The sequence below is a fragment of the Pipra filicauda genome, unplaced genomic scaffold (genome assembly GCF_003945595.2).
Source record: "Pipra filicauda isolate LSUMZ 115617 unplaced genomic scaffold, ASM394559v2 scaffold471_size599564_pilon, whole genome shotgun sequence".
Lineage (NCBI taxonomy): Eukaryota > Metazoa > Chordata > Aves > Passeriformes > Pipridae > Pipra > Pipra filicauda.
In genome coordinates this window covers 366,154-378,676 of record NW_024104611.1, presented here as the reverse complement: position 1 = coordinate 378,676, position 12,523 = coordinate 366,154, and the positions used below count along the sequence as shown (strand labels likewise).

Genomic DNA, 12,523 nt, shown 5'->3' with positions numbered 1-12,523 from the left:
GTTTAACTCTTTAAAACCCTGCCCTGGAGGCATGGAGTGGCTGGGCTTCTCCTTCATGATCAGATTGGTGTCTTGCAAACACTTCAGTGTTTCAGGCACTGGTTAGGTGGGTGTTAAAATGCAAAGGTGGTGTCGTGGTTGAACCCCAGCCAGCAGCTCAGCCCCACACAGCCACTGTCCCACCCCCCCGATGGGATGGAGGAGATGGAAGGGTAAAAGTGAGAAAACTTATGGGTTGCACTAAAGAGAGTTTATTAGGGAAAGCAAAACTTGTGCATGGAAGCAAAGCAAAACAAGGAATTCCTTCCCCACTTCCCGTGGTTGGTCAGTGGTTCAGCACCTCCGGGGGAGCAGGGCCCCATCACACACAACACTGGCTTGGGAAGCTGAACACCATCACTCCAAACATCCCCCCTTCCTCCTTCTCCCCCAGCTCTGTATGCTGAGCATCACCCCACGTGGTCTGGGATGTCCCTGTGGCCAGCTGGGATCTCCTGTCCTGTCCCCTCCCAAGTCCTTGTGCCCCCCAGCCCCTCGCTGGTGGGGTGGGTGGGAGCAGAAAAGGCCTTGGCTCTGTGCAGGCCCTGCTCAGCAAGAACTAAAAGATCCCTGTGTTACCAGCACTGATCCAGCACAAACCCAAAGCACGGCCCCTACAGCTACTGGGAAGAAAATTGCCTTAGCCCAACCAAAACCAGCACAGGTATTTATTATTATTATTATTATTATTACTGCTACAGCTCCCAGGAAACTTTGGACTTGGTTCCCTGCTGTGTTTCATTAGAACTATTTGGAAGAGAAGTTTTTTGAAAGTTTTAAAAACCTGAAACAGAGAACACCCTCTTCAGTGTGTAGGACAGAGAGAACTCCTGCCTGGTGGTACAGAAACGAGGACCTTGGTGTGCTGCACGAGCCAGCAGCTGCAGTACAGCCTGGTGATCCACATTTGTCACTGAAAGCACTTAAAGTCAGCAGCCCAGGAATAACTCAGGAGCTGCAGATGGGCCAGAGCTGATGCTGTTGGTCATGTGCTTAAAAATGCAGGGGGATCAAGTATCCCATAATCAAGATTGGCACTTGGCTAAATTTGCAGTTAGCACTGGAGATGCTTTCATGCGTAGTTGCTTTGTGATATGTGTGTAATTCTGGGCAAAATGTTCCCTGGCTGAGGCCCAGAGCAATACAGAACTTAAGAATAGTATCTGATCCTGACACCAATAGTAGTATTGATTGATTGCCATTGAATTTGCTTCCTGATAAGTCATACTGTCTCATCTGAAAGCCTCCTAATCATTGATGTGTTCATCTCCATAGCGCTGGTGGAGGTGCAGGGGCGTTGCTCTCCTTTCACAGTTGGTTTTTGGGGCACAGGGATGGCAAAGAGCTTGTCCAAAAAGTCACAGGGCCATTTTGGGGAGCAGGGATTTGAAGCCAGCATCCAGCTGTTGAGCCACGTTTCCTCTCTGTGGATCTGGGCTCCTGAGTAACCTCAGAATCTCTGAGTTTACTAAGAGTTTACTATCAATTTACTAATTAGTTTACTATTAGTTTACTGATTTTATGTGTCACCTGAAAAGCCAGAAAAGCCACCAAAAGGGTACTAATTCCACACTGCTGCCAGTAACTGCTACGTGATTCATCTTAGTGTTTAATAGGAGATTCACATTGTTTCCTGCATGTTTTACTCTTGGCAGTGAGCTGGTTACAACCTAAATACTTCACGAGTTTGTTTTGTGTTTTTTGCAGGGCAGAAACTATTGGATACCTTAGCTGAAACCTGGGATTTTTTCTTCAGTGATGTCCTGCCCATGCTCCAGGCTATTTTCTATCCTGTGCAGGTAAAAAATTACTCTGTTACTATAGAATCTTGAAAAACTGGAAAAAGCAACTTTACTGGTTCATGAGCAGATTGATGCAATCCTTCATTCTCTCTCCTTGGGCCAACCTCCCAGTGCAGCTGTTCTGTGCAGTCATGTCATGCAAATAAGTTCCTTATGCAAATGGGTTTGAAGTGCTTGGGTGGAAAACGTGAAGGGGAACTTTGCAAACAAAAGTGGAGTGCAGGGAGGCTGGTTAGTCCTTCTGCCAATTCACACTAAAAGTGAAAAAAAGTGTTGTGACTGATAAACTGAGATATGCACACGGTGAAATAAGTGGAGCTGTGTGGACTTCAGTATATGCATTTCCTCCTCTGCACTGTGAATTTGTTCCTGTAGTGTTTCCACTTTTGAAAAGGAATTATGTTTCTGAGATCAAATCCTGTGCTGCTGGAAGGGGACAGCAATAGCCAGTGGAGTTACACCAGTTTAGATGAGCACAGATTTTGACTCCAGTAATTTTAAATCCACCACAGATACTTGATCTGCTTTGGGTGAAGGCTCAATCTTCTAATTTACTGGTGGCCACAAAGTGTTGTTTATCACTGAGGTCCCAAGGAAATCTGTACCAGAGAGGTACAAGTGACTTTTTGGGGCTGCTCATAGGTGCCTTCAGATTTTAGTGGGAGCTTGGTGCCTGAACATATTTGGGGAAACTTCAGATACCTTCTCCCATTTTTCAAGTGAACTTCATGCCTAAAACGAATGCCCAGATATTCACAATATTACCATTTGCATCTGCAGATAGTGACAGATACATGAAATCTGATTTCAGTGGAAAAGCTGTAACTTCACACAGAATTTGATTCTGAAAGGGAAGAGCTCAAAAAACACAGAGGGCTACTTCACTCATAGGCTTGTGTCTTACCAGTAGAAACTTCAAAACAACAGAAATAAGATGGTATTAAAAACATGCTGAAACACAAAGGGAGGTTTTTCTAAGTGCCTCATAATTTAAATCCAAGTTATTTGGGCACCTAGAGATATAAGCAGGCTCTCAGCCTGGTTTTCCAAAGCACTTAACTAAATTAGGTTTTGGAAATTGCACTGAACACTCCTTTTCTCTGTAGTGTTTCTGAGGCCTTTGAAAATATTTTAGTAACACGAGTCTCCTCCCCTATCAGATGGAAATAATTACTTGAATTTTTAAAGGAACCTTGAGGGGTAAATTCAAGTAGATCTAGTTGCTGATGTCCTGAGGTTACTTCACAAAGCCCAACTGGTGCTTATGTGCTCTTCTAAATTCTGTTCATTAGCAACTGAAGCAGGTTTGGGGTCTTCTCTTCTTCAGCATAAATATTAACAAAGTGTTCAGTATAAATATTAACAAAGTGAAAAGGAATGGGTGGGGTTGGGTCAGGCTTCTTTAGTCCAGACTTAGGTAAGTCAACACCACCTGAATACCAGACCTTCCAGAAGTGTTAATATTTGGCCCACAACTCTCACAACAGCGGGCAAAAATATATGTGTGCAGCCATGTATACCCAAGGAAAAACCCCTAATGCCAGCAGGAGGAACAGTTTTACAACTCCTCCTAAGGCAGGAGCTGTTAATCTCTGCAGACAGAGGTGGTGGTGTATTCTTTTGTGTTCTTCAGCTGGGAGTTCCTTCAATGGCATGGTAATGCTGAACTGCAAAAAGATGTCTTTGAAAATGCACTGTGAAACTTCAGCTCTGCTCCTCCTGCCTTGTAGTGAAGTCTCTCAAACTGGAGAGAAAAGAGGATCCACAGGTGGGGCTGAGTCAGGATTCCAGCCATAATTTGAAAACAGTAGCCAACCAGTACTGAAAATCTTAGGAAATAATGGAAATTCAACCAGTTTGCAACCCTGCTTTTTATTGTTTTTTTTCAAACATATGATACATTTCATTAGTGATATACTGTTAAGTACAAAATATTCATATATATATGAATATATATGTAATTCAGTGCTCACCCCAGCCCTTCATCTGCACACACACTCAGTCATTGCCTGTAGCCTTCACTGCTGCCAAATCAGATTTACTGTGCAGACTCGTAGGCTGCTCCCCGGCCTTTGTTATGTTTCTTTGGCTTTTCACTTGGGTTTGCCACTCCTGCAGTCCCTCAGAAGGGGAGGAAGGAATTTTGACAGGGGATTTTTGAAAGCTGTTTTTCACCCTGCCCGTGCTGGGCCTTGCTGTGTTTGTGTGTGCCAGGGGAAGGAGCCCTCGGTCCGGCAGCTGGCTCTGCTGCACTTCAGGAACATCATCACCCTCAACATAAAGCTGGAAGATGCACTGTCCCGTTCCAGAGCCAGAGTTCCACCCTCTATCATTCAGATGCTGTTAATACTCCAGGTAAATTGGTTACTTTCCTCAGGTTGGTTTTTTTCCCCTCTGTCTTTCTGTGCTGCGTTGCTGAAGTCTTTGCTCGTTCGTTGAAGACTCCTGACCCAGAATTCCAGAACAATCAGCTGTGGTCCTGCTGTCTGAAAGTAGGAGGCTGGAGAGATGCCTTGAGATCCAGAGGGTCTGAGTGCACAGACTTGTTTTGAAACTGTGGGCCTTGAAACACCAGGTTTTGCAAACAGAGCCGTGTGTGTGGTAATGGCAGGATTTCCATTAAATGCTGGGTTTTGCTGCACTGGCAGTTGAGGATATGAAGCTTCACATCTGGAGCAGGCAGCAAAGTGAATATGCAATTTATGGTTGAATCGTGGTCATATTTGGTCACTGGAACCAAATTCTGTCAAAGCTGGTGATACAAAAATATTAAGACCAGATAGTGCTATTTGCCTTCAGTGTTGGATTAATTTTTTAGTAGTAATGAGGAGAAACAAAATGAGGAATTCCAGGCAAAGATTTTTTTACTTGCTTAATTAAAGAAAAGCATGAGCATGCGAGAAGAAGGGGGATGAGGCAGAAGGGAGGCAGAGAATCAACAGTGGATTCTTAGAGGTTGAGGAAATTGAGATGTCCCTGGCTCGTGATTTTATTTTTTTTATAAATATGTTTCTTTGCTGTTCACAGTATGAATTAGTTCTGTGTCTGAAATTTTTTTGAAGAGCACAATAATCTAATCAGGCCAGTGATGAAAATGGAGGCAAGGAGTAAGATTCTCTCTGTTGGGTCAAGAAGTGGGATTTTCTCAGTGTCCATTTCTTGGAGTGTATAATGATGTGTTTAACCTGGTTTTCTCATTTTGCCTGTTTAGGGTAAAAGGCCAAATGCATTCTAGTTGCAAAGCTGTTGATGGAAATCAATAACCAAGTGAGAGGGAGTTTGCCCCTGAGTGTTTATTTCTGCATAGGTTACCTCTGGTTGTGTGGTGGGGATGGTGAAAGTCCTTTCTCGGAAATTGTTCTGCCAAACTGGTGGTTTAAAGTCTAATGGAAATTGTGGGAAAAGGTCAGAAGAAAATCTGGGAATTATCTATTTACATGCTTAGCAGTGTTAGTCAGTAATTGGATTTCAGAACAAAGGCTTTTTTCCTAACTCAAATGTCACATTAAACAACAGCAAATTTTATACATTTGTGACATAATAATGGAATTTTCTTGGTTCAGTTTAACTCCATGTGTTAATAGGGCTGGAAGGGACATAAAAAATCAGCTGTCCAGTGAGCACGTGGTGGCCTTGGGTGCTTGTATTTCCCAGACTGAGGGATGATGTCCTGATGTGGATGTTGTCTAATCCCTGTTTGTGTCCACCATGACTGGATTAAAGTGGCACAGATGTGGTAACTGATGCATCTGGTATTATGTTTCAGCTTGTCACAGTGTAGGGGAAGAGCTCTGTCCGTTTGTCAGGAAAAGACGTGTGTGGGATTTCAGGGACCTCTGGGAAGTCCCTGGCTGACCTACTGCAAGGTGCACACATTGCTCACTTGTCTGGGCCCTGGCAGGGAGAATAAAACAATCCCTGCCAAAGACCTTCTGAATAAAAGAACCTGAAACTAGGTTGCACCCCTTACTCTGTTGTGTGGTGGGTTGTTTTCCCTTCTTTGCATCACGTCTTTTCTCCTGTCCACAGTGAGCAGTTTGCTGGAGTTCCATGCCAGCCATGGATGGAACACCCTGGTGTGGGACACAGCACCCACACCAGTCCTCTGGCACACATGAGAGAGGATATACTTTGAGACAGATGGGGTCATCAACCTGACACAGATCTCACAATTTGTGCAGAGAGACAAATACCTCCGTTTCAGACTATTAAAAAGCCTTGGAGAAAGAAAATGTATCTTCCCTATGTCTCCTTCTGAAGGACTAAAAGAACCTTCATCTCTGGGATAAAGCTGTGATGAGTATTATAATAGCAGCTTGTATATCTGAAGCTTTGTTGGAAGATACTTTCCTTTGAAAGGAGAGAAATCAGTCCTTGGTTAATCATTATACTTGGGTTCTTCAGTGTCACCAGTGCTATAACCTGATCTAATGACAAACCAGCAATCTGCCAGGAAAGAGGCAGTCCCCAGAACTGGGGGGAGGAGGGATATTCCTGTGCTGGTAAAGTCAGTGGCAGTTCTGTCACAGTTTGGAAGAAGGGCCTTGTACCACTCAAAGTGTGAGTTGCCTGCGCAGCGTGACCCAGTTAGGAAGCACACACTGAAATGTTCATCCTTTGTGGCTGCTTACAGGCAATGTAAGGCCTCCAGGATGCTCCCCTTGCACTTGCAGGGCCTTCAAGAGCAGAGGGAAGTAAAAGAAGTAAAACTGCTTTTGAGCAGTGAGCGATGCTCAAGAGCTCTTGAGACTGCAGTGAGTTGTAAGTCTTACCCTGATGACCTTTCACTTTGGGTGAAATTAGGGAGCTGGAGGGAGAGGGATAGACAGGAGAAGAGTTTAGAAAAGAGCTATCTCCTTTGTGCTCTGTGAACCAAAGAGAGCAAAACTGCCACCAGAGGATAAACAATCTGACTTATTTCCCAAGATGCGTTGTCAGAGATTGCCACCGAAACTGGAACATCCGATCTCCAGGTATCTCTCCTGAGGTCTGAGAAATTTGGAAGAGAAGAACTAAAGAGTGTTTATCTGCATCTTCCAGTTGACATCAAGATTATCTGAGTTCAGAGAACCTCTCTGGGTGACCTGGGGTATTTAAAAAGCCAAGAAGAGCACAACATGATATCTCTCGTGCTGAGGGATGAGGCCTCACGGAACAGAAAACAATATCTCATGCTGAGGGATGAGGCCTCACTAAACATAAGCTCTGAAGAGAAAAATAAAACCTGTGGTTTCCTTTCTGACTCTCTGAGCTTCGTTTGAACTCCCTTGCCCGTTGTCTTTGTCTGTAAAGGAAGACAAAATAAATACATAAAACTGCCCAGTGGGACCTATTTGTTATCTCTGGAAAGTTCCTTACACTTTAAAGGGGGCAGAAAAAGTACATTGCAAGATCTGAAAGCAAGATGCAAAGAGGGCTGTTTTTTCATCTCAGCAGCCACACAGCAAACCAAAGGCAGCCTAGTGGTTAAAAAACAAAATAGCCTTTGCTATCACAAAGCTGCAGCCTGAGATTTGCTGTAGCACTGCAGTGTGTGTCAGCTGGGATCAGTTGTTTAAGGCCATATGTTTTCAAATTCGGTGATTGCTTCTGAGAGCTTGTCCTACTGTAAAGTCTCTTCTACCTGAAGGCATTGGTTGAACAAAGTGGTCTGGGTGTGAGGTTTCCACGTGCTTTTAGTTTCTCTTTCCCTTTTTTCTGAATTCCTGGTTTAGAAGACACAAAAAGAAGAAACCCAGGTATTGCAGACCTTATTTAAATGCAAATCACCATATCAAAAAACCTGTGCTTCCCCTGGGTTGTGCATAAATTTGTTTCCTTCCTTCCTTCCTTCCTTCCTGGTGAGGGGTGACTTGTCTGTGTTTCCAGCAGCTCCACAGGCACAAAAGGGAAGAAATCTTGCAGCCAGGACACGGCCTGACACAAAGGGAAGAGTCCTTTGTTGCTTTGTGTTGACATATGCAAAAACTGAGAATCTGGCCCTCAAGATTTACACTTGGGAGTATTTTGTGGATACATTTGCTTCTGTGCAATATTTTCTCTTGCTGTGTCTTCTTTACTGTCTCTATCAGCAAGTGCAGTTTGCAGTAATTAAATTGACAGGAGTTTGTTATCCTGGAGTGAATTTGTATTGCTGGGATTTTTAGCAAGGCACAGCATTTATTTGTTGTAGGAAAAAGATATTTTTAAAAGAAAATCTTGACCTTTTGGCCAGTGAGGAGTACTTGTCACATTTGATTTTGAGTTCCTTCGTGTGGTCTCTATTAGTGTGGTGGTTTTCTGGTCTGCATGGAAGTAGCAGAAATGCTGGAACTGTTTCATCTGCATCTTGCCTGGGGCAGGTTGGGATGTGCTGTGTTAATGAGACAAGAAGCTGGGAACTGACCAGAGAGCTCAGAGCAGTGACAGCAGCAGTGACCTGACCTGGGCTTCACCCCCACAGACACGGATAGATCTGCACTCCTGGGGCCCTCCCTTGGAGCCAAGGCCAGTGGAAGGCCATTGCCACGTGGAGGGAACAGATTTCATTTTGAGATCGAGTGCTCTCCCAAACTAGCTCTCAATATACTTGACACCACCGTGTGTTAACACTTCTGTAACCTTAAGCAGTGGAAAAACAAGGAAACAACATAAAATGGTACAGTTCTCCTTTGTTACGTGTGACCCTGGCTCATGAACACCATGGCACAGTGATTTAAACGTGCATCTTGTCCCTCATCTTTAGCAGAAGGACAGTTCTTGGGAACATGACTGTAACCTTGTCCATACCAATTAAATATGATGGTTTTCCAAGGCAGTTTGCATTGTGCAGATTCCCTTTGGGTGTGTGCTCACAGTGCATTTTAAGAGTACCTTGCAACAAGTAAAGTGTCAGTTCTGTGCAGGATACCAGTTAGTTAATCAAGGGCATGGCTGCAGGTGGAGTTGGTCAAAATATAAAATGTCTCCTGGAGTTTGCCTGTGTTAATAAAAGTGGCCTATTTAAACCAGTGCAAGTTCATTGGTAGGCAAATCCTTAATCCTTAAAATAGAGCAAAATCAGTAAAATTATTCTTAACTTGAATTAGTCCTTGCAGAACCTATAATTTTGTTGAGTAAGAGGGAGAAGGTTTTAACTAATTGCATTAATCTGTACAAATCACTTCTGTGGACCCGTTTGGGCCAGTAGACTAAAACTGGCATAAAGGCATAGAAATTTTGACTATTGAAAAGCTCTGAGCAAGGAATGTTCCCACGGTGCAAGAATCCTTTGAGTCAGGGTGCTTTAATACTGTAATTCATGGGTTGTCTACAGGGGGAACATAAGAAAGTTAATCTAAGCTACCTTTTAAAAAAGATTAATTAAACCTCATTACAACTCTGTATGGACACTTATTCTGACAATTAAAGGGAGTGGGAAGGGAGGGAAGTTTAATTAATGGCACTTCAGTTCTACATCAGAGGCTTTAAGCACAGTTTATCTTAACAGCTTTCTGTTCTTAATTCAGTTAGTGTAATTCCATTTTAATTTAATTTAATTCCAGATAGGCAAATTGGAATAGGGAATAGTGGCTTTTGAATTGCCCAGGGCACTATAGGTGAGGTCCTCAGGAGGTGGCTCTCACTTCTTCACTTTTAGGATCAACCACAGAGCTGGGAGCCATCCCAGGTGCCACCAGCACCGTGAGTGGTGTCTCCCAGCTGTGGCAGTGGTGGCACCAGACACAGAAGGGGGGCTGGGTTGTGTCTGTGCAGGTAACAGGGTCAGCTGGTGCTGTTTGGGGTCACTGGTGCAGCACCTCCTGCTCACGGGAAGAACAGCAGGAGTTTCCAACAGAGAGGCTGTGCAGGGCTGTTTTGCAGTGTCTCCAGCGTGGGCTTTCCTGTGGTTTTCAGAGACAAGTGGCCGTGGGTTCCAGTCAGACCTGCTGGGCACAGAGCAGCTTGGCTGGTCCCCTGTGCATGTGCCACTGTGCCCCTGCCTTCTCACTGCCTAGAGCTGTCTGTCTGAGCACAGGCCTGGCAGAGAAACTTCCTGCCAGGGGGTTCCAGAGCCAGCCCAGGTGCCTGTGCTGCTCCTCAAACCTTTCCTGCAGCTGCACGTGCTCTCTGCATTTTGAGCACTGGTAACAGCCTCTTCTCCCATCATCTTCCTGGCTGCTTCATCACCTATGTTGCCTTCTGCCTCTTTTCCTCCCCATCCCCATCTTGCTCTCCCCTGGGGCAGAAGGGAGGGAGGCAGAGAGGGGAGTGACTGGCAGCATGTCAGTCACACAGAGCACAGCTTGGAGGCTCATCCTTGCAGGCAGCTCCTTCTCTGATCTCAGTTTCCCTCTGCTGGCTTTGGTTATGCCCATAAATTGGGTCAAGACCCAGTAGCAGCCTGTTGCCTGCCTGCTTCTCTGCTATAGAATTTTACTCTTATGGGAAGACGTGTTTCCATTTAAACTGTCAGGGTGATCAAAACAAATTATATGAAATGTCTCAGCTTCTGTCTCTTCCCAAGAAGGTGCACTGAGAGGGGGAAGAGTCGTGGAAGGTGTGGAAGCTCCTGCTCTGCCACACCACCTAAGCCCCATCCCCAGGCCTTTCCTCTCCTGCTTTGTGGTTGCAGGTGCCAGAACCAGCAGCCCGTGGGTGCAGTGGGTACCAGGCTGGTGGCACAGGGACTTCTGCAAAGGGCAGCTGCTTTGTGGAGTGTTTCTCCCAAAAATAAAAAGGCTAATCTGTTATAATTTGCTCAAGGTAGGGGAAGGATGGAATGAGTCTCTTGGAGGCATCCTTTCTCCCCTGCTGGGTGGGCAGGGCTAATTGTCTTCTATCAGTAATTTCACGGTCTCACCCTTAGTTTTGCTGCAGCTGCAGAAGGAACAACTATGTGACAGGGTGATGTGCAACATGTACTGTGAAATTCATTAACTACCCAATTACTACAAGCAATTAAAAGGTAAACAGTTCTTCATGTGATAGAGCAGGACTCAGATTACATTATTTGATTTAAACCATTATCTCCTGGGAGCCTCCTCCTGTTTCCAGTGAGCCACACAAATCACACATCGTTGGCCTCGCTGCTCTTGATGTCCCCCAGAGACTGTGGACAGATTTTGTGTGCTTGTGTTTCTGTGTTTCCTCTTATTCCCTACACACTGGATTGCTGAGGGAGGGTATCCATTCTAGAGCCAATCAGTTACTTTCCAAGTATTTTGAATTTGTCAAGACATTTTTATTGAAATTAAACTGTTATGTAGAAAGGTGTTGCTTTCAACAAAGCTTTAGCTACAAGCCAGGAGGGCTCCTTCAGGCCTGGGCACCTGGGCTCCTAAATTATTGCCTTCTGGGATTGATGGAAGCTCAGCCTCCTTGGGCAGGAGAATAACCACAATGTGCCAGGATAAACAGGTGATCTGCTGCTTCCTGGCTCACAGGGGTGAGTGTTGGTGATGGAAACGGTGTGGCCACCAGAAATAGCGAAAATTTTAAAAATCCAGAAGGCAGAGCTCATCTGCTCAGTCTATTCAAGTGTGTTTCAGAAAAGAAGATGATTCCTGGAGTAGATTCAGTCACCTGTGAAGGGTGAAGCAGCTTGGAGGATGCTGAGGGAGGAATGCTCATGAATGGTTTAAAAGGGGAGCGTGACTCTGAAAGGCAGTGTCAGAAATCCTCACAAGCAGGTCAAAGCAGCCAAGTGAATGTTTGTGGCTCCACAAAAGCATCAAAACAGCCTGGATGCACTGAAGGAGGGCTCTGCCATCCTTTTTGTCTTTGAGTATCCACCTGAAAATAAATGTGAGATGGATTTTCTTGTAATAAATGAGAAAACAGTCAGAGCCAAGAGTAGGTAAAGGCCTTGAATGCTCAAAGTCAGCAATTCCCCAGCAAGGTTCGATGAGCTTAACATGTATAGATCAGCAAGAACTTCAGGAGGGAGCCTAAAAAAAGAAAGAGATTTATTCTCTTGGACATGAAACATCACATCTAATTTGGTAAGTCACAGGCTGGTTCTGCAGGGGCTGCACGTGCCCTTCTGTGCACATGTGTGCTTGCCTGGGAGTGTAATGTGACAGTCCTGAAGCACTTGTAAATGCACACAAACTGACTCCAGCTCGACTTTATTCCATAAGGAGCTCTTCAGAGACACTCACCTTCGTACAGATTCCTTTGGTGGGTTGTTTCAAAGTCACATGAGGTTATTTGAGTGCTCTGGTCTGTGCTCAGGGGAGTCACTCGGCTGGGAATCAGAAACCTCTAACCCTAAACCTCTAAAAGGCAGAAATTCATACCATTATTTCTATTGGAACTTTATTAGCAAACCAGCTGTTCAGCCTCTGCTTCAGGACTCTAAGCACTGTATTTAAAGCCTCAAAAGTAACTTCCTTGCTTCCAGTCATTTCATATCTTTTATTAATCTTCATCCTCTGCTTTGTCCTTTGCAGTCTCATATGAAATGTTTAGTGACAGGTTAAGAAAATTAACACATAGGATTTGGGGAGTCAGGGGAAGACTGGCCTGTCTCTATTAGTGTTTGGTGCTTTCTGGGAAGCAGAATCCTGTTGCTGGCTCTCCCTGTGCAGCCAAGCCATTTGAAAACCTCTCACCAGCTGCACACAAACCCTGTCTGGGTGTTCAGTGATCCTTATCTTTTGTCTGTGTCTCAGTGCCACCAGTGAAAGGAAGGGAGAGACAGAGCAGCTTCTCCCCCTGAC

General features: G+C 44.8%; 1 protein-coding gene across 2 annotated transcripts in view; it reads left to right on the top strand.

Annotated features, from left to right (window-relative positions):
• PRR5 (proline rich 5) overlaps positions 1–12,523 on the top strand; it is a 74,359-nt gene that overhangs the window by 49,555 nt on the left and 12,281 nt on the right. For both annotated transcript variants that reach the window (XM_039386206.1, XM_039386205.1), the window contains exons 7-8: positions 1,747–1,838; positions 4,056–4,196. In XM_039386206.1, the coding sequence (XP_039242140.1) occupies positions 1,747–1,838; positions 4,056–4,196 (233 nt within the window). The remainder of the gene's footprint in view (positions 1–1,746; positions 1,839–4,055; positions 4,197–12,523) is intronic.